General features: G+C 36.9%; 2 protein-coding genes across 3 annotated transcripts in view; one reads left to right on the top strand and one right to left on the bottom strand.

Annotated features, from left to right (window-relative positions):
- Window positions 1-892: 892 nt before the first annotated feature.
- LOC140146280 (NADH-ubiquinone oxidoreductase subunit 8-like) lies at window positions 893-18019 on the bottom strand. The gene is made up of 6 exons (XM_072168073.1): window positions 17902-18019; window positions 11137-11202; window positions 7886-7975; window positions 5864-6036; window positions 3530-3658; window positions 893-2006 (listed from the first exon to the last, which is right to left on the bottom strand). The coding sequence occupies exons 1-6, from the start codon at window positions 17939-17941 to the stop codon at window positions 1875-1877; spliced, it is 630 nt and encodes a 209-aa protein (XP_072024174.1). The 5' UTR covers window positions 17942-18019; the 3' UTR covers window positions 893-1874.
- Window positions 18020-18259: 240 nt separating this feature from the next.
- Window positions 18260-22992, top strand: part of LOC140146266 (uncharacterized) — a 28584-nt gene continuing 23851 nt past the window's right edge. Inside the window, exons 1-2 of one of the 2 annotated variants that reach the window (XM_072168060.1) lie at window positions 18260-18582; window positions 22168-22487. In XM_072168060.1, coding sequence (XP_072024161.1) covers window positions 22170-22487 — 318 coding nt within the window. In that variant the 5' untranslated portion in view covers window positions 18260-18582; window positions 22168-22169. Of the gene's footprint in view, window positions 18583-21852; window positions 22488-22992 lie in introns of those variants that run through there. The other variant, XM_072168052.1, reaches the window with a different exon arrangement.

The raw sequence follows: 22992 nt of genomic DNA, 5'->3' as shown, positions 1-22992 counted from the left end.
TCAGCTGGAACTAGCAATTAAAGTGAAATTTTAATACTTGACAATTTGTGAGAAAAAGGCACAAAAACACACATTCATTTTTGCATGTTTTTATAAAACTACAGTCACAATATTCAAAGAAAGCATTCAGAATAGTATCTTGAGTATAGGCTAATATATGTTTGTTACTCTCATGCCATTTTATGCTAGTTTAATTAATTAGTTATAAAATAAAATAATGTGATGGCTAAAAATGAGAGAGCATAGACTGATATTATACTTTGAGGAAGTCTTTAGGCTCGATTGTATCGTTATTAACCGTGTGTTTCGTTTAAATCTTTGATGTAGCCAAACCTCATCCGTGGACAGAGTGAAAAACGGGTACATTTCTTAAAGAGGGTATATCTTCAAAAATTGTGAGCCGATTGAAAGAATTGTTTTGGTTTATTAAAGCTAACGATTTAGGGTTTCTCTACATACCAAAATATATTTGATCAACGTTTCAGAAATAGGAGAAAAAGAGGGCGCAATGTGGGGCCTCTTTTTTTTGGGACACCCTGTAGAAAGGCATGTGGTTTATGTACGCGCATTTTGATACCCTATTCGCTCAATTTCGTGCAGTATATTTTAAAGAAAAAACCCAGAATTTAAAAAGTTGTAGTACATTGTATCTATTTGAATCCAGCGTGAAGATAATGGCAGGATTTACATGCCACCATTGATCGCTGTAAGTGTAACTTTTAATTTCAGGGGTTTGTCCTTAAAAATACTGCTGTATCAAAATATGAATACATAAACCACCTGTAGTTCTATGTTGGAATATTGTGAATACGATTAATAGTTCTGAAGCTATAGACATATTTATAATGGCGGCTACATTACTTTTTATGAGGTCTTTAGAAACCTATTTCATATAATTTAACAAACCAAACTTTATTTCTGACATAGAGAACCTCCAACATTAAATTCAAATTTTGTTTACTCTATGTTCACCAAGTTAAAGATGTGAATGACTTTACAGATCCTCTCATACTGGAGTGGTACTATATTTTGTTTGGCTTATAATTGGCAGACTCATAACATTGTGGATTGATATAGAATCATTAGAATGCTGTGCATGAAGTTGGGGTGCTGCAACTACTAGATGTTCTTGGCATATTGTGTGAATTTATGCGAGTGTAAATTGGGATTTTATTGATCCCTGCAGTAACAAAACTGCATAATTTTCACCAGTTATCAGCCAAACAAAGTATATCACCATAATATGAATGAATATAGATCTCCATAAATATACACCTCACAAACAAAATGTCAAGAATAACTTTACAGGGAGATGAGATATCCACTCCATGACTATTGATACATTTTTAACTGTCACAACTTTTGTATGAAGCAAACTCAATGAAACCTCCCAGAAAGCAAGAAAACAAAAAAATTGTATAGAGCCGTTTTCTGATCTAACTACTAACTGCTTTTTAAATCAAGATACATGTATTCTGATTTTGACAGGTAGAGCACTACAAATCCCAACAATAATATGCCAACATTTAACCAATAAGGCTCATAAGCATCCAGATTTGAGGAACAAACAAGCTCAAATTAATAGCACAAAGACCCCAACCCATGAGCTTATTTCTCACCATAGGTCTGGCAATGAAAACTTACATCTGATGCATCCGGTAAAACAACTTGTATTAATGTTACTGGTACTTAAGTTTAAACACATGGAGCATATTAACACGACATCTTCACCAGTGTCAACTTGTCCATGACAGAACATCTTGACTATAAACGCTCAGTTTATTTTACAACTGTAATTACCATGCTGCAATTTCTTAATTCCACACATATATAAACTAAGCTTTCACTTATTAATATAGTTCTTTTTTCACACATTATCTATACAAATGATCTGCTTGTAAGTTGCCTGCTATCTCTGCCTCCCATTTATCACCATTATTAAGCAATTTTTCCTTATTGTACAGCAATTCTTCATGGGTTTCTGTTGAAAACTCAAAGTTTGGGCCCTGGAAAAGAAGAAAATTAAGTTGTTTAACACATGACCTGGTTCAAGTACAAGCTTTTTTTATGGAAAAAAATGAATATGAAAGCTGTATGCACAAATACAAACAGATACAAAGCATACTTGGTCAGTACAGTAGTATCCTTTACTTAAGTTCTGTATTTGCACACATACTTATTCATTCTCAGTACAGTAGTATCCTTTACTAGCTTTAGTTCTGTATTTGCACACATACTTATTCATTCTCCTCCAGAGAAAAAATTTCAGTACTCTAAAATATTTGATAAGATGGTGCAGCCAATATTTTATGGACATTAGGGGGCTGTGATTTTTTTTGGAACAGGGGTCATGAATATACTGGAGGAGGGGTCATATAAGTTTTAGACCAAAAATAGGGGTCATAATTTTTTACACCAAAAATAGGGCTAAGGGTTATAGAATTATGAAGGGCTTGTGACTGTTGCCATAGTTCAGGCACAATACACATGCATTCTTTACACTTTTCATCAAAAATGTTTTGCCCACCTTTAGATCAAGTGCACAGCCACACACATTTCTTGAGCTTTTCGAAAAATTTCTGGTATGTGTGCGGAAGGGGGGGGGGGTCATAAACAATTTCAGCATGTGATAAAGGGGTCATAAAAAATTGACTCAGCCACAGACATATTCATGCAAGTAATCAGTGACATGGAGTTTTGGAATTAAATCTAATACTGGAACTTACTTTTTGCAACTATTGCGACGTTGCGTCTGGAACCACCAGACTTCATCAGGCAACTGACCCGTTGGACTGGTCACGTGATAGACGGCTAGGTATCGACCCGATGGCCCGGTCCCATGCATGAGATAAATTGAAGCGGAGTCCCCTTTCTTGTTCAGTGACGGTTGCTCAATGCGTTCCCAAATGGCTTCTTTTTATGCCTCTCCTATGCCATTGTTCCTCCTTATCAAGAATAATGACTTCCTCGTTCTTAATTGAGTGTCCAGTGTCCTTTAAATGGAGGTAAACAGCAGAGTTTTGTGCTTCCGGGCCATCGGGTCGATACCTAGCCATCTATCACATGACCAGTCCAACGGGTCAGTTGCCTGATGAAGTCTGGTGGTTCCAGACACAACGTCGCAATAGTTGCAAAAAGTAAGTTCCAGTATTAGATTTAATTCCAAAACTCTGTTTGAAACTACTGGATGATTAAGAACATTCACTCATTAATCTTTCTCTTCAATATCCACAGATATTGTTCCTCAATAAGCACATATTTATATCTCTTTACAAGCAGGCATGAGAATGAATTTTGATGATAAGACAGGAAATTATGAAAAACACAATAGAACATGCAACATGGTACAAAATAATGCCAAAATGCTCATGCCTGCACAAGATGCCCCATTAATTATCAATCATTTTCTCTGGAAAACAAAATATGACAGAGAGAGAGAGAGAGAGAGAGCAACCATAACACCGACAGTTTAAGTAACATAGGTCTTAATGCCTCCCCCCCCCCCCATTCTGTCCTCACTGGTACTCACTTCAACAATAGCATCAACAGGACATGCTTCTTGACAGAATCCACAGTAAATGCATTTAGTCATATCTATGTCATAGCGTGTTGTACGTCTGCTTCCATCAGCTCTGGTTTCTGCTTCAATAGTGATAGCCTGAAATTGAACAAAAAATTTCAAAGATATACTTGGCATGGATTGTGATACATCCAAATGATAATTGAAAGTACTCTCTGCAACAAGTTTTAATCCCACATCACATAAACTGTAATCCAAAGGGTAAATCTGCATTACACGTAGTCGGTCATTAAATTCATGTTTTACACTAACTCAAGTGCAAATTTTGAACTCTTTTTATTCAATGCAGTTTGTGTTTGATCTGTACTGACAATACAGAAAACACAACAGTAACACAACATGTTTCAGCTCAGCAGTTTGACTCTCTTGTAACGTCATACCAGCCGTGTCACAGGTCAATAGCTCAGTGTCTGATCAGTCAGCCTTATATTATGCATCTTGGATGAGACGGGATACTGTAGCTATAAAAACTAGTATAATTCTACATAAGTTTGGTCTGTTTGTTTTCTTGAATCTCAAACTTTGTCTGTATATGCTTCTGGGGGCAAGATTGTTTCCACCCTGATCCTGGCATTCCCCGAATAATACTAACGTGACAAGTCATTTTTTTGCATACTGGACCAGCCGATCTGAACTTCTGTTAACCTCATCCCGATTCGTTCTATGTTTCCAAATCCGATCCTAAGTTTCAAATTGGATCTGATCAATATTTAATGTTAAATGAAAACTAAGAATGCCCTACATGTATGCAATCACCCATATTAATAATTATTATGGATTTTAAAATATCCACTTGCACTCACCTGAAGTGAAATTTTAATGTGAATAAAGAAATTAGTGAACACAATGCCGCTGTTGTGAGATGCTTCAGGCAATACTCGGCACGAGAGGGTGCATAATTCAGCTACAATATAAGCTGACAGAAGAACATATTCACTTTTTAGGAGGGGCACTGTGTTTTGAACTCGAAATCTCCTTTGCTATATATTGGATTCATAGCACATTATTGGCTATGAAAAGTGACTGGCTTACATGTACCTTTCTTTGAAGGCACATAGACAAGTAAATTAGAAAGCCTACAACAACTTTCTGGATAAAATCTACCACGAAAATCCCATGCTTGTGTCTTCTACGCCAAACTAGTAAAAGCTCTTTCGCTTACATACACATTTAATAATAATTCTGATTGAATTGTTATTGAATCAACTTAATTATATGAGAGGGAATTTCCATCTTGCATGAAATAGTTTTAAAAATGTAAACAAACATTAATGATCAAATTAACTCGGGGCACATCACAGTGTGCATTCAACAATGAACTGCGTCTGGGAAACAATCGTCGAGGCTGTACAGAAGTCAAAGGCTATAAATATCATCTTCATAATGAAATGCAAAGTTCAGGTCTTGTTGGTTCCCAGGTTTTTGCCGCAGGTGGAAAAAACCATGGTTTTAACCGCTTGGCACAAACAGTTTTTGCCCGCAATAATGGCAAGTGTTTTGGAGTTAAATGTTTCAGATTAAAAGATGCAGTTAATTATTAGTCATGCATTTACTTGATGAAATGGTATGTCTGATGTTAAAGTTTATGTTAAAAAGATGTATATATTTTAAATCATGTTGAATCAATTCAAATTGCTATTTAAGAAAGTTATATTATTAAATTAGAATTGTCAGGCGCCAATTCAAGAAAGGCAGTACATATGTTATGGCGCTATTTTCTTTCCATTTATCAATTATTTAAATATATCGCTCCGCGGGGCGCGGTCTTTGTCTCATCAATCACGCTCGCCTATGATCCTTTGTAGTCGGTAGCCAGGTCTAAAATGAGACACACCGCAAGCATAGTCAATCCGTAATCTATACATGTACATAATTGTGATACTTTGTTGATTTGATGATGTGGAATTAAAGATTATTGTGTTATATTTTGTTATCCAGCTTCTTTCTCTTCGTGTATTCGGCAAGTCTTTCCCTGTGAAACTTTGAGATCCATCGGTTATCTATTATGGTGTGATTTCTATCTTTCACCAGAATAAATAATTGATGGATCTCGGATGCGTTTCAATCCATAATAAAATCATAAGGTTTTTGAACACACAAGTTTTCAAGAATTTGTACGCGCTTGATTTTGGACTTGAAGGGGATACATAAAGTGCGTACATGTAAGCCTGTATAAATATCATATGAAAGAAAACCCTTTTGCCTAGCATTATCTGCAATGGTTTAAAGATGCCAATGATATTGGAATCTCACATACTGTACAATGGCTGCATATGTGCTTACCTGTGCAGGACAAGCAGCTTCACACAGTTTGCATGCAATGCAACGCTCTTCCCCTGATGGGTACCTCCTTAAGACATGCTCTCCTCGAAATCGTGGACTAAGTGGCCCTTTTTCAAAAGGATAGTTGATGGTAGCTGGTTCACGAAATAAGTAACTCAGTGTCACACCCATGCCTGGATTGAAAATAAGTACAAACATAAAGGAAGGCCACATGTTAATTCAATGTCATTGAACCTGTGCAGAATTACATTTTTTCCTTTAAAAGTGAAAAAAAATTCCAATGAGCAAAATAAGCTGTCAAAAACAAAATGCATGCGCGCTACAGGAAACAAACTTTTTTTTTTGGCCTTATTTTTGGCCTTTACTTAAAAATTCTGGAACCAAGCTGTTGAAAATTACTAACATCAATACATCATGAAAAAAGGTGTTCATCAAATTGAGTATAAACAATGTATTCAAAAATTTTCACATGTTTGCAGAGTGCATTTCAAACAATCATTTTATTGCATCCATAGACTAAATCCACACATTGCGTATACGTATTATGGTACAAATATTGAATGTCTATATAAGCATATTGGTCGAAATGTACTAAAGTTTAACGATGTGCAACAAGTTAAACTCATTTTGCCTTATGTTTCCAATATGCTGCTCTACAATTGTTCCCCTTTGTTATAGCATTTTAAAAGCAAAAAGTCACAGATCAGCAAAGATCAGCTTTCTACTTAAATTTATGTGTCCATTTAATTGTAGTTGCGCATCAGCATCAAAGCCTCACATACATGTACAGGTGTCGTCCAAAGACCGTGGAAATAGGGTATGTTTTTTATAAAGGGCAAATGCTTCACATAAGTGACAAAGAAATTGGGATTTGAGTTCTCTTTTCTTTATGATCACATGTCATAGAATGTTACATTAATATTTTATCCATTGTAACTTAAGGCAGCTGTGTACTCTCAGACATGCATACATGTAGTAAAAAGTGCAATAACTTTGTAATTATTCGCGCAAGACATATAAAAGTATGTATAAAGGCAAGACATCAATGAATCTTTATATGAATATAGATTTGGTGTAAAAAACAACAGTTATGAAGAAAATTACAAAAAGTGAGTTTTTGGCAATATTTGTTAGGTACATCATAACAAAAAACACTCTTTCCAAAATATTTTATTTTGTTTTTAGCTCAATCTTGAGGCTCCATTCCAAAAACGTTTTTTAAATTTTTTGATATTGGCCTTATATTTTGAGATATTGACCATATAAGGCATCAAATTGAACTTTTTAAAATTCACAAACGCCTATTTGCACAAAATGATGCCTAAAATCGGAAATAGGCCAAAATATAAAAAAAATGAGATGCACGCTTTTTGTGAATTTACACAGGCGTAAGTTGAGACTTTATTGACATTCTTGCCTACATGTATTAGGCTAAAAAATAATGCTATGTCTCAAAGCCCATGGCAGTTTCAAAAACGATAGCTGAATGAGGTTTTTTTTAAAGATTTTTGTATTTTTTTTAAAGATTTTATTTCAAAACTTAATTTTGAATTACGATTTCATTTTCGAGTGTTCAAAAGTACACTGCATAAAATTTTGGTTGATTTACACAATTGAATTACAAATATCAATTGTTTTATACCTAAACAGATGCGAGTATCAAATCCCATAACTTTTTTTTCCAAATTTGTCACAGAATTTCATGATTTTACGGCAAAAATCTAAAAAAAAGGAAATAAAACACGAATTTACTGTTTCAGCAAACATAGACGCGCTAAAAAAACGAACATGCGCGTGGGCTTTGAGACATAACAATATTTCTTAGCCTTACGGGGAAGTTACGAGCTGATGATAGTATAGCTGTACTTCCCATTGTTATTTAAAACAATATTATCAGTAATTTCTGACATTATACATGTACTGACAACAACTATTAGGTTCTTCATTAAGGAATACTGGAATTGGGTATTCATGTGTAAATAATCAAAAGGTGATTAGATTGTATTAGTTTAAGTACTCTACCTCTTAACATTTCTGTCAGGAGAAGTTTTCTAGCGACTCGATCTGTAACCGCCCTCATACTGGGATCAGGTTCTACTGCATTCACATATTCTGTACAAAATAAGGAAATATTGAAATAACATTAGATATTTACATGTAACTATAAAATCGATGAATCGAAATGAAATGTGCAAACACAAACTAGCACCTATCGCATTAAATAATTTCTAACCTCCCACCAAGATTTACTTTTAATTACCCTAGTATGGGTATGGCTGAGTGGAAATATCTCAAGAACCATATCAATTTTAGATAGTGCATGGATTGCATTCCTTACCCATTCAAATCTTCAAGGTGTCATATTTCATTAATCCCCTATAAACTAGACAATGAACATTATTTTTTTGGAGTTGGACGACCTCTACTCCGACATGCATTAAAAGTTCAAGTTTCCTCTCATATTGACAACTTAGACTGACTTGTCTTTTTTATGGGAAAGTAAAGATCTATGTGATGGACAAGTATGAAAAAGCAAGCAGTGGATGGAATTTAGAGACGGTTGAACACAGATCATCTCTATTGCTAAACAAGTATTATCAAGTTGCTGGGACATGTGGTTGAACTTGAAAGTATACATGTATGGGCAATTCCACACAAAAATGACACATTTATGTATCAGAAGAGGTCAAAATGATCATTAAATGGAGCTATTACATTAAAGGAAGGTGACCTGATATATTTGGAAAATGGAATTCTTTAAAATTAATGTATAAATGGGACTGTAAATGGGACTAATTCATTATGACATTTATACAGTGTGATAATCATGATAATATGTTTTTATTTTATGATTTCATGTAATAAATTGATATCAAGTGAGAGATCCTATTTTTCTCATATTGAAATTAGGAGTTCCAAATCGGTATATTTCCGAAGGTATCATCAAGAAACTGTTGAATTAGTCTCAAACGTGGTATACCACAATTAAGACTAATTCAACAGGTTTTTGATGATTTGTTCGGGAATATACATATGTACCGATTTGGAACGCCAAATTTCAAAATGTTTATGAGAAAAATATGCGCTTTCATCTGATACCAAAACCTGCATTCTGATAGGATAAAGTGGGGTATGAGGCAGTCAATCAGGTTACCCACCTTTAATATGTTCCTTTTTTTCTTAAAAAACTAAATTCTCTGCAAAATGTGTGACTTTTTTGTTGAAAAAAGACTTGGTTATATTTTGGATCTCATTTACACATCCTAATAAGATTTTATGTCAGATTTTCACATAATTTGTTATCTATGGGCAGACAAACTGTAATGGAAGTGACAGTAATGCGAGTGACAGGCACTTTTCCTATTACCTTTCATACCTGAACTTGATTTATATTTCTTAAATACACATTTGGTTGTACATGTATCCCTTTCTGTTTCAGGAAATTGTTGAATTTGAAGCCAATTTTTGCCATGTCTTGTTTTGTGAGCGGTTGTTGAAGTATGAAGAAAACCAGTTGAATACAGATCCAGTAATACCATATCTCTGGGTAAGGCGGTCAATAAAAATATCATGGTTGATACAATGTAGTGTCAAATGCAGCAGAGTAATCTAGAAGTATTAAAACAGCTTCCTTTCTTTTGTCTGCTGCCAATAACAAGTCATTATGATTATATACCCGTAGCGCTGTCTCAATACTGTGATCAGATCTGTAGGCCGACTGCATTTTACCGCGAAGATTTTGTGAATTGAGATACTTATGTATTTGTGAAGAACATGCACGCTCAATAGTTTTAGCGAGGAATTTGAGATTGGCCACAGGACGATAATTTTTCAGAGTTTCACAGTCTAAGCTTGGTTTTTTGATGAGTGGTGTGATGAGTGCAGATTTTAAAACATCAGGAAATTTACCTTGCTGGAATGATAAGTTGATGATAGGAACAAGCTCATTTATACATTTTTTAAGGAGCCATGTTGGTATTGGATCAAGCGTGCATGAAGGAGATGGTGATTTCATGATGATTTCCTTTACCGATTCCTTAGACATCATGGCTAATTCAGAAAGTGTCGAAGTGCAAGAATATGTTGTTTGAACACTTAAATGTGATGCTGGTGATTCTTCCAAATTGGCTTTAATACGTTCAATTGTTTTTGCAAAAAAGCTGGAGAATCTTTATGTGGTCCATTATGATAGTGTTGGTCACCGTCTATCGGGTTCTAAGAGGCGGTAAACTGGTTTAAGCCATACAAAGGGCACGGTTTATTTGGTGTTTTATAAGTCCATTAATTTTGTATTTTAAACAAAGAATATACGCACAAGATTTTATCCCGTGCATATCAGAAAACAATAATAAAATAAAATCCAAGCAAAGAAATTTACCTTGCTGGAATGATAAGTTGATGATTTTTGTGATGATAGGAACAAGCTCATTTATACATTTTTTAAGGAGCCATGTTGGTATTGGATCAAGCGTGCATGAAGGAGATGGTGATTTCATGATGATTTCCTTTACCGATTCCTCAGACATCATGGCTAATTCAGAAAGTGTCGAAGTGCAAGAATAGGTTGTTTGAACACTTAAATGTGATGCTGGTGATTCTTCCAAATTGGCTTTAATACGTTCAATTTTTTCTGCAACAAAGCTGGAGAATCTTTATGTGGTCCATAGTGTTGGTCACCGTCTATCGGGTTCTAAGAGGCGGTAAACTGGTTTAAGCCATACAAAGGTCACGGTTTATTTGGTGTTTTTATAAGTCCATTAATTTTGTATTTTAAACAAAGAATATATGCACAAGATTTTATCCCGTGCATATCAGAAAACAATAATAAAATAAAATCCAAGCAAAGTGTGGTTTTATTTCTAAGCTGGGCATACTTTCAGCAAAACAATTGCGAAGTAAATCTAGCAAGAGTGAAATTAGAAGCTTTTCACAAAGTCTTGCCAATAAGGTGCCCCCGTCGCTGCAGGCGCCCCAAAAAGTACCTTAAAATTGCACTTTCTGTTGTTATTCCTTTTTGGCCTTACACTCTTTAACATGTTCTAGCAGCCCTATATAAAACCGGGACACTCGAAAGGCCATATCTCTGGAATGGAACGTCCGATTAAGATTATTCAAACGCCAAAATGTTGCTTTCATCAAGTCCCAGCCAATAAGTTAGGTCTGAATCAAATTTAAAAGTACTTCAATTTTTAGTGGACATGCCTAGTTATAAGCTTGTTGATGACTGTTTTATGCAGTTTGGTGAAATACATCAACAGACAGACCCTACTTACTGTAACACGTTCTTGTAGATGCAGCTGTAACATTTCTCCGGCAGTTATTCAAAATGTGTTGTTGTCCTGCAAAAGTAAACAAGAAAAATCAAAGGGTTTAATGCCATTTCACCATACCTATAAGATGTTGTACTAACTTGCCGTGAAGTAGGTGAAATATAAAATAAAAACTTGTTCTCTGGAAACTGAACAACTGTGAATGATGTTTGCTAAATTTAAGGGCCCAATTGGGTTTTTTATTTTACACCCCCAAGGGTCAAATAGGGGATTCAAAATGATAATGATGCTTATTTTAATTTTCCAGAACATTTTTTATACCAGGTCCAGCTATTCAGATTAAGTGTAGTTAAATGTTAAAATCAATCATAAATACACAGATTTAATTTGACACCATAATTTAACTACTTTTTAACAGAAAAACAATTAAAATTGAACCCGAAAATATCGCATATCATCGCACATGCTGTCCATTGGTATTGTAACATTTGCACCTACCGTATTTGCATTTCCATTAACCACCTATGCCCTTATAAGCGCCTACCCAGTGACTTACAACCCAGTTTACAACTAGTGAAGTGTGATATTATTAACTGCCCATGCCAATCTGATTGAAGGTCTGAAACAAGGCACACTGATGACAATGATTCAATGAATGACTAGTTTCTGCCACTTTTCACGTTGTTAAGCACCCTTAGGCGGTTAATGGAACAAATACGTACCGGTACATGTATTTACTGGCCCAACTCAAAACACATAGCCTCATAGAAAACACTGATTAAAAAGTATTGTTAATAGTCTGGGCACCAAAATCCAAAAAATATGTATAGGCCTATGAATCAAGGCATTCATTTGCCAGAGGGGTGTCTTTAGGGTGTCCAAAATGCCTTGATGTGAATATGTCTTAAATGCGCAATTGTGCATCAATTGCAACCCCAGCCCCTAGGTATCCAGGGATGACCTGGGACTCAAGGCTTGACATCATGTAACCCGGGATTTGACTCAAAACTTGTCCTGGTGGGGCCGGGAGTTGTCCGGGCACTGGTATAAGTATTGATGTATGCCAAAGCCCCAGGAAATTGGGCGGGGACTTTAGCCGGGTGGGAGCTGGGATATTGGTTTGGTTCTTGCATCACATTTTTAGCGGCCAACGCTGTTTATGTCGACATGCCAGAAGTTCGGTCGATCCTTCATGTAATTATTTTGTGTAAGCTAATCCTAACTCTAACCCTAATCCTAACCCTGAACTAACCCTAACTTCTTGTAAAATTACATGAAGGAATAACCAGAAGTTCTGTCGACATATGACATAATTCACTTTGTCGACAGGATTCTGACAGAATTTGAAAAAGAACATAATTATCTACAAAATGACACCAAACTTCCTACAATAGGTATTATACTATAAACCACACTTGAATTGTGAAGAAAAAAGAAAGCATTCTCATATTTCAAGAAAGTCAGTTATCAACTTTCAAAATATGCAAACTATATTGGTTTGAAACCAGAAGACTTTCAAGGTGGTTATTAGATGGCAGTTTTGGGAGTGAACATCCACAACAGGTCAATTTTCACATTTGCACCTGTTTTGATTTTCTTGAAATTGGCAGCAAATTGATCATCTATTTGTGGGTATTCAGAAAAAGAATAGTTTGCAATGTCAAATTACTGAGTTTCAAATTTTGACCATTTGGTTGACATAATTACAGAACTGCCCATTTGTTACATGCAATAGGTAATTATAATAGGCCTATCAATAACGTAATGCCCGGTTTATTTCGGTTCATTTGGCTGATTTCAAAATTAACTTCAAGTTTGGAGTAATTGACAAATTTCTCGCACATTTTCACTGAAATATTATTCTGAAAATATTTGTCGGTACACAAGGTACATGTAAGTAACTGACGTATTTGCAATGGAATGTAGGCTATAATATATTATAAGGCATACTTTTGAAGCCTTTAAGAATCCATCCAGAGTCTGCAATGACAAGTGACATGATTGCCACAATATTAAAATCATAAATCTAGGCCATCCAGGCCTGTATCCGATGTTTTAAACCAAAAATTACAGGCCAACATCCCATACCTACGCCGGGAGTTGATGTGCATTATCATAAATCAACATCCTGATTTATTTCAGATAATCTGTCCAACTCGCAAGTGCACACACCATGACTATTGTTCGGCTTTATAACTAAGGTGGATATTAATCGGCTTTTGTAACTGCGCGCATCAATAAAGTCCCAACTCACGCTCGCGTAAATCCACATTAGCATGCGCTGCGCGCTAGTCACACATTATGCAACACACAACTAGTGTACGCTAGTACTGCGTCCAACAGCGTGCACGCCATTCTATATCAATACACGGTATTACGATTTACAAGTATTATTTTTTCTGCCTTATATATATAAGCCGCACAAAGTCAACAAATTACTTTAAAGGGGTACTACACCCCTGGCCATTTTTGTGCCTATTTTTGCATTTTTCTCAACAATTATAGCGCATTGGTGACAGGTAAGATATGTATATTATAGTGGCAAGGCAGAGAAGATTTATAAGCAGTCCCATGATACAACTGAAATATTCGGGTACTTGAGACCCATTCTACTAGAAATTTCAATTGAATGAATACAGCTGTCAAAACGTTGATGATTCTCTGCGTACACTGTGTGATGAACGCCCGCGTGTGCGTAACGCGGAAGTGAATCCAACCTTGCCAACGCACTCATGATTGGTTAGTATTTTCATTATTGTATCCATGGTTGTGCGAATGTGTGTTCGTGTTGTACTTTGAAATATGCGACATACGAAATCGGTCGCATCGTGTACAGTTGTTGGCAGCTGTGTCCATTAAATTGAAATTTTTACTTTTAGTATACCGATTTCTTGTATACTTTCAGACTTTTATTCCTCATTCAAATGTGGGTCGATAGTAACAAAAAAGAGCTCATTTGAATAGGGTACCGATGTTCTTTTCAGGGATCATCTCAAAACGCTTATCGACCCAAGTTTTGGACATGTTTTGAGTGTTTGAAAATCGCTTCTTTGGAACGGGAATCAACAGTGAGCAATTGTGTGAAACTCTGCGATTACTAGACTGGTTCTCAAGTACCCGGAATGTTTCAGTTGTATCATGGGACTGCTTATAAATCTTCTCTGGGGGCAAGGACTACAACTACTGCACTGAAAATTCAGCAACTCAAAGCAAGTAGTTATTGATTTATTGATCAAATATTGGTTTTCCCTCATTTTTGACTGTAACTCCACAACTGTTGTCTGCGCTGAAATAGAATTTCCAGTGCAGTAGTTGTAGTCCTTGTCCCTATAATATACATATCTAACTTGTCCCTCAATGCGCTATAATTTTTGAGAAAATGCAAAAATAGGCACAAAATTGGCTAGGGTGTAGTACCCCTTCATATTATTATACTAAATTACCGTATAGTATAAATAATCATGCGTATTGGATCGGAATTGGTAAAGCCAGAGTAGATAGACTGCGGAACTCAGTCTTCAATTTGAAGTCTACCCTTATAAATCTAAAGCCAAAAATAAACACTGACACTGTGATATATATGTACCTTAGAAAACACAAAATTGAGGCCAAATAATTGTGCGTATTTCCACCAAAATGTGTGTATGACGTCATTGTAGGATCATGTAACAGCTGAGATATACTCGAGAACTTAGCTTCGAATTTACACACGATAGTTACGCATTCGATGCTAGAGTGCTTTGCTATCGTTTTTCAGTCGGACAGCGGTGCAATTTTTTGCACCAGAGGTTATTTATTTTGTTAATGTTGAAATTTGGATAAAAGTTATTTCGATGAGTCAACTGTATCTATATGGCCGGAGTGACGGGAAATATTTTTTGTTAACATCTTGAATGTGTTATAGGACCATAAAAGGAAGCTAAAAAAGTTTGTTTGGTAGAGTCCTGGGGGGGGGGGGATGCATATTAAAACCTGGTAGATACCCGACTATACAGTGTAAAAAAAGATATGTTAAATTTAAAGAGTGTTAATACTCCATCACCAAACAGTTCAAATAACCCCATCAATTGCACAAACTTGGCAATAGCTCGTTCTTTTAAGGCCAGGGATCTATAGGGATCCCGTACAGGGATCTATACAATGATTTGGTTTTTGGGTGGATCACTGACGTCACCGTCATGACCGTATAGGCATTTTCCCATATCATATTTTAAATGTAACCCATGCACCACACAATTGAATAGCCGACCTGTACTGCACAGTGTCGCTGGTAACCAGTTGTTCTCGTCTATGTAATCGGCAATTGGATATGAGCCTACCCTACAAAATGCGGCGCCAGCCATAGACCTTAAGCATCATATTCCGAGGAGCGGAAAGACACCAAATTGGTGTTTTATGACCTTTGACATTCTTTTGTGGCAAGTGACGTGGTCTTTCAATTCACGTTGAGTGTCCTTGACAGGCGTGACTATGCTTGGTCATATACGTCATGAAAGAATTCAAAAGATAACCTCTGCTAGGTATGTCCACATTGCTTATTATAGAGGGCGACGTTCAACTCAAAAAGTTGCGACCACAGTAAATGGCTTAACTGTGTAATCCCCATAGGAAAATACAAAATTATGAAATTTGGACACCAGAAACTTGGAGACGTAGTCTAAAAAGTGCTGGTCCTTTATCCTTGATACAGAAGTCATCAATCATGCAGTGATAGTTAGATTTCATAAAATAAAATCGCCTTTGTGTAAAACGGATCATCGTGGTGAAAAATGATGCATTACTGGCTCTTTTGTACAGTAAGTCATTGTAAGGAATTGTCAATGATTGATGGCCGCAGAAAAATGAAAAATTTTAAAAACAGACATTTGCCCATAACTTTGTTGATATTTGAGCTACTAGACAAGTCATGGTTGACCCCTCATTTTTTGAGTTAAATGATCACCTTAAAGGAGGATTTCGTGACTAGCATCCTCTTTTATGACATTTTTCAGTAGATAACCACGAAAAAAAAGCTTATTTCCAAAATTTCAGTTGATTCCGATTTTATGCTTATGAAGTTATGCATGATTATGTGTATTACACTGCTCCATAGACAATGTGTTGTAATTTCGTTCTGGTGCACCAGAACGAAATTCAAATTTAGCGTATATTTTTGCTAAACGAATTATCTGCAAGAAATATTTGGTACATAAACATTATGTAGCCAGTGGTATCCAGTGGTGTAAAAATCTCAACTTTTTTTGGGAAAAGTGGGGGGATGAGGCTGTGGATCACGAAATGCCCCTTTAAACAAAATAATTTCCATGTGAAAAAACCTACCGGTACTTGAAAATTTTGTGATCATGCCTACCTCTGCCCCAATAATCCCGAGCTATGTATCGTAAGAACTCAGTCTTCAAATGATAGTCATATAACGACCAATAGATAAATGACTGACTATCATTGAAGACTGAGTTCCGCAGTCTAAAATGTGGCGCATCGTGCGTGGCATGATCAGGAATTTTTCGCAAATTTTAGCTTAGGGTAAAATCAGTCGTACCAAGAAAGGATAAAATTAAATAAAATTGAGAAAATATTCTAGGTATGACTTCTTGTACTACTGTTCAGTGCCCCTATAGGGCATATGCATGTAGTTCGCAACGCAAACTTAAAAAACCGGGCAAAACAGACACGTCATTTATCGGTATGACATTTTCGTATTGGTGCTGCCCTACTTAAGTTTGCACTGAAGTGCCATCTCAATAATTTTTTTGGTGCGCCGATTTGGATCATGTGCTAATGAATTTTTATTTATTCTGGATAAATAAAAAAGTATTAATTACAATTTCAAGCATAGTTGTTTAGGCAAGAAGTACAAGAAGCTGCGTAATAATAATATTATGATAAACATGCACCAAAGACACCAAGTTCATGCACCAAAGACACCAAGGTAGCTGCCTATAAGGCACTCGTGAGACCCACCCTAGAATATTGTTCTGGGGTCTGGGACCCGCACACCGCTGAACAGATAAAGAAGGTTGGCAAGATACAAAGACGTGCAGCGCGTATGGTTTCCAATAATTACGATTGGAAATCTAGTGTGTCGGACATGATGAAGGAACTTGATTGGGAGATGCTGTCGACACGCAGGAAGATTCAACGCTTATCCATCTTGCACAAATCATTAGGGGCCACCTGGCACTGCCAGTTCACTCGTATTTGTTACCGCTCAACGGCTTACTCGGCGATCTAATTCACGATCATTCACCCAGCACCAAACACGCACCGACATTTACAAGTACTCATATGTGCCGAGAACTGTGAGAGACTGGAATGACCTCCCACACAACATAACTGAAATCACCAGCACTGATCAATTCAAGGAAGCACTACACAGCTTCTTCAAAGCAAAGGAAAGCAACATAAGAGACTAAGAAAATCACACGCATGCGCAAATTCCTGCTTGCCTTATTCCACTTGGGACGTTAAGCAGTATCCGAGAAGAAGCTTAGCTCTGTACTAGCAGAGCTAAGTACGGTATGGGTTCCTCGTACTAATATGCACGTATGACAATGAGTGACATTTTATTTTGTCAATTCACATTACTGTATACTGCAATGTTGCCGAATTCAACAACCATCACATTGAACGATCAACTTCCAGCTCACTTTAAATGCCGTTTCACCAACTATTTTGGGCATTTTATCGTCTGTCAACTTCAACGTGTCATATATAGAGTTTTGATTATTGATTATTTATTACAGCGGTGCTGCTTTTGGGTAAAATTACCTATTTTTTGACAATTGTATAACATTCGTAGCGAAGCCATACTTGCTTGATACTTCGGAATCGGAAAATTATCTAGCGAAAAATTAAAGTTAGCTTTAAAATTAGTGTTGCATACGCATTCACATCAACTACAAAGCCGTCGTACCATGGGTCGCAGGGTCGTATCATTCACTGTGAAAATTAAACTTAGGCTATTTTCTGTGACTATACCGCTGAATTTATACTCCGTCGCAGAGCGTAAAATAATAAAAAAAATTGACCAATGAAGAGCGAACTTTTCCTCTACTTCCAAATTGCAACAAACAGCGCACAACCAAAAACCAATCGCTCGTTGCTCAGCGATCGAGTATAAGTTCAGCTCACATGACCTTTGGCTTTGGAGCGGCGAAAATAAACATTCATGACATTGTACATGTGTAAATTATTTTGTGATTTCCAGAGATCAGTTTGATCGCGAAAGCTATGTCCACGACGAATAACAAGTTCAAGTTGGATTGCCGGATTGACTTAGGATCTATAGACTTCTTGCTCAAGATTCTCGGGGCCGCGCCGCCGGTGAATTGTTGCTTAAAAATCAAAATCAAAGCTCAGCCTCAAACACCCGACTTTGCTGTACTCCGATTAAGCACTGAGGACTAGCCTACATCACATCAGAGGGTTGCAGTTCAGATCTAGAGTACGGTAAATAATTAGATGGTGGCAATTTGTTTTTAAGACTAGTGTCCATTATATTGGTAGTGCAGGCACTGGAAGGCTCGACCTAGGGTAGACTGTAAAAGGAGGCTGAGGTTGCAGGTTTAATGTCTTTATTCCTCTTGGAACATCTCTTGAGCCCAAGCGCGGATCCAGGGGGGTCATGGGGTGCTTTGGTGGCTAGGCTAGGCTGCAGTAGTCCTGCCAGCAAGACTTCAGTCTTTATCATAATGACATCTACGGACCTAGGTATGACGAGTTACAGTTACTGGAACTAAGGCTGCAGCACCCCGGGGTATATGAATCGCAAAAAGAGAGAGAGAGAGAGAGAGAGAGAGAGAGAGAGAGAGAGAGAGAGAAAAGAAAGATAGAAAGAGAGAGAGAAAGAAAGAAAGAAAGGAAAAAGTATGCACCAAATCGCGCAAATTGAGTTCAGAAATGCAAAAAAGGGAAAAAAAATGCACAGTCAGGTAGATCGGAAGTAGGCCCTATAATATAGGCCTGCAATTATTTTAGGCATCTCCTACCAAAAGCATGTGAAAATTACTGCGGGACTGCCGATATGGTGTCACCAAAGTCACTAGACGACAACAATAGGGAAAACTTGTTCACGAAACTCGAAAGGCTTCATGGACGGGCCGCGCCGTCATTCTCAAATTTTCGGCTTTTTCAAACTAAAATATGGTCCACCAAATTGCTTCAATTAGGTATTCATTTTGCAAAATTTTTGCAAAAATTGATGAATGCATTCTGTTGAACTTAAAATTAGACTCATGTTTATTACAATTCAATAGTAAATGGTCATAAAGAGTATAATTAGTGACAGTAAAAGTAAAGTATATGTAAGCCTGCCTAGATGTTATTGAATGCAACATCTTGCATAATTATAATGGCTCACCATCATTTCAATACTGAACAATTCTGATTTTGGAATCTACCAGTTTTTTGATAGAAAAAGCCCGAGTAAAAATTCGACTATGTACTTTGGAATTTTGAGCAGGACTTAGATCGGGGACTTTGTCCCTAACACACACTGTCAATCATACTGGTTTATAAATCCAATTAAACCGGAAGAACAAAGCATGGAGAGTACAAGACGTGCTAGACGTACGTCGAGCACCTAGAGAGAGTCTGACTTTTGCGTCAACACAAAAGCGCGCAGCAAATTCCACAGATAGTTGTGTACAATGTAGTTAATGGTAATGGCACATGCCCGGAGGATTTAAACCATAACAAGATCTGGGCAACCAATCACAAGCCAGATCCATTTAATCCTCCAGTATAAACAAATGCAAACTTGCTCTTGCTTTTGTTTTGACTTAAAAGTCACTCACACCTATATACCATTACCCACCAACTTCCAGTTTGAGAGGCTACATCATTACGAAAATAAGAGCGCGCAGACATAATAATAAATAAATAAATGTTGACATTTATATAGCGCCTTTCACATGTATCAAAGCGCTTTACATTTATTCCGCTGTCATTAGAATATGTCAGCTGCCATACAATGCCCAAGGCATGCTCATACCTTTGGACGGCGCTCAATGGACATTATTCCTAACAGCTTCCCATTTTGCCCCTGGGTAGAGGGAGGCAAGTGAGGTAAAGCGCCTTGCCTAAGTGCACAACACGATGGCACCTCCGGGGCTCGAACTCGCAACCCTCCGATTGCGAGGTAGAGCCTGTACCGCTGTGCCACCGTGCCCCATACAGTCACTGATAGACAGACGTAGCATAATTATTATCGTCAGGGTCAGAAATCCGCAACCAAGTGCGAGAATCCTTTTGGATTCTCCCAGCGGAATTTTGCAAGAATCCATGGATTCTCGCCATATAACTTGTATGATAAATTGAAATATTTACGAGAATCCATTTAGATTCTTGCAATTTTGTTGACGAGAATCTTTGCGAGAATGGATTCTCGGATTCTCGCCGGATTTCTGACCCTGATCGTATGCTATGAAATAGAGTAAAGATTATAAGAACGCTTCCGTCTGAAGATCCGTCCTTCAGTCAGTCAGTCCGTCCTTCCTTCATTGTAAAAAATTATTTCTCAATAATTGTGTTTGTAGTCGCTATAATTTATAAACAGGAATAAATGTAATAGAGTTGGTATCATTGTGTGACGTTTTTGTTAAAGTTTGTTCAACAGAAAAATTATATCGGATTATGTTTTACTTTTGACGTTATGTTTGTTAATTGGTTTTAATGGTTAAAGTTTCTTTTAGTAGAGAAAAACTGTAAAACTATACCATTGATTTAGAAACACTGTATATAATCGTTCCTGATTTTTCAATTGAGTACACACTCTGTTATTAGCACCTTTTGTTATGTCTGACTAATATACTGTGAGTAAATAAAATGAGAGCTATAAAATACAATCAATTAGGCCAGGCAAATATGTTGGGGAAATTGTAATATATAATACACCCATCATGCAGTGGGAGTTTTAATGATATTTTGCCAAATGCAATCACCACCTACACTCAGAAGGGCACTTAAATCAATTTGCATTGTGGGATATGATGCCATCAATCCCATGTCTAGCCACTAATCTACACTCATAAAACTAATATCATTAGATTAAATGGCCATTAAAATTGATAAAAATCTAGATATTTGGGTTGCCTTCAATTCGAAATTGTCACAGTTGATGAACATAGAATGTTATACATGCTATGTCAAATTGGGGGGGGGCAAGGGGTATCATTTTTTCAATCAATTTAGTATTTGTGTCGTTATCATTATACAATAAACATTCCTTTAAAAAAGGAATGGGGCTCCCAATGGGAGCTTTGATGTGAGATGCTGAAATCCAAGGGGGGGGGGGCACTCCCACTGTGAAGGTGACGCGTATGTATAGGGCTGTTAAGACCCCCTTTTTCACCATCGCTGTCACCAAAAGACCCCATTACCAGTACATGCTGTGTAAACCAAAGACCCCATATATTTCCTTTAGATCTATCACCCAAAGAATTTGAAATGACAAAGCCATTTGAAGTCATTTAGAACTAGAAATTTAATTTTCGAGGCTTCTTTAGGCTCTCACACAAAGACCCCATTAAAAGTCATTTCACCCAATGCCCCCCCTTATAATTTAGATCCAAACGGATCTACTCTCTCAACCAATGACCCCATATTCTGTACATTTTAGTCTCCCTGAATGCCAAAAACCATGCTCTCACACAACGTTATAGGCCATACATGCAATGTTAAATTGGGGGGGGGCAAGGGGGTATCATTTTTGCAATCAATTTAGTATCCTTTATGTTATGGCATTGTGTCGTTATCATTATAGAATAAAAATTCCTTTAAAAAACAACAAAAAACAGTAACAATCCTGTTGACCCTGGCTGGAGAAAATTATAAACGACTGCAAATTAGTCTATGAGTAAATTGTAGGTCAATGAATTATGCAAACCACACAAAATAACGTTGCACAAGCCAGTGATCTCCTTGCAATACAAACCGCACAAAATAGCGTACGATACGTTAGGCGGTCTACTTGTTTTCATATAGATTAGACCTAGTCATATATTTTTTTTATGTGTATTGTGTTCTCTTTTATAGTCATGGTTACAGATGAGAAATATGAAGCTTTGCTGTACATTGCCTCATGTACAGGGAGTATCAACTGGAACCATCTATCAGTCCAAAGCTACTGTGCACAGCAGTATCAAGATGCAGAGTATTTCTTCAAAGCCAAACCTGCCAATATCAACTACCATGCTAGGTGTCGTTTTCAGAAGAGAGCCAAAGAGTATAAGGTTACAGAAGGTGCCCTCTACAAGTTTGGTCGCAGGGTGTTGAGGTTGGCAGAATACCAAGTCATTTTAGAAAAGTATCACAATGAGAATTCTCATTGTGGTATATCAGAGCTAGAAGATATGGTGAGTATCTACATTTTTTTTTGTTTTTGTTTTTTTTTACAAATGAAGCCATTTGATGCACCATTTTCACCCTTTTTTGGGTTATTTATTTATTTTCCAACCGCATATTTTTATGGATTTTCATTCACGGGCCCGACTTTCGGCCCGCTGGTTTTAGGCATGGACCTAGGCCTACTCAATTACGTAGTAAACCCAGCACCTTGGCAACAGAATTAGGCGGTACAAATGTGCATGAAGTGCATGAAAATTTTGCGATATTGAAGCTAAACTGGTGAAATATGGTGGAAAAATTAAATAAAATTGGCACTTTTTAGGCTAAAATGGCCAAATATGAGGCTATTACTTTGGTCAGAAACCCGCATACAGGCGTCAACATTGGGGAACGGACCATCTACCTTATCAAAATACCCCCACCCCTACACCCCGGAATCTACGCCTATGGTTGTGTTACGAGTCGCACTTGACTCAAGGCCAAAATCACCTTTTACCCGAACTCACACGAATG

This window comes from Amphiura filiformis, chromosome 1, assembly GCF_039555335.1.
Source record: "Amphiura filiformis chromosome 1, Afil_fr2py, whole genome shotgun sequence".
Taxonomy (NCBI): Eukaryota; Metazoa; Echinodermata; class Ophiuroidea; order Amphilepidida; family Amphiuridae; genus Amphiura; species Amphiura filiformis.
The sequence above is the reverse complement of the archived record's forward strand: the minus strand, read 5'-3'. Positions and strand labels throughout refer to the sequence as shown.

Excerpts from the sequence above, each read along its gene's own strand:
- LOC140146280 (XM_072168073.1), bottom strand. The coding sequence starts at position 17,941 with ATGGCTTCGCTACGAATGTTATACAATTGTCAAAAAATAG. Across the intron at positions 11,203-17,901 it reads ATACAATTGTCAAAAAATAG|GACAACAACACATTTTGAAT; the intron begins GTAATTTTACCC and ends TTACTTTTGCAG. Across the intron at positions 7,976-11,136 it reads ATCTACAAGAACGTGTTACA|AATATGTGAATGCAGTAGAA; the intron begins GTAAGTAGGGTC and ends TATTTTGTACAG.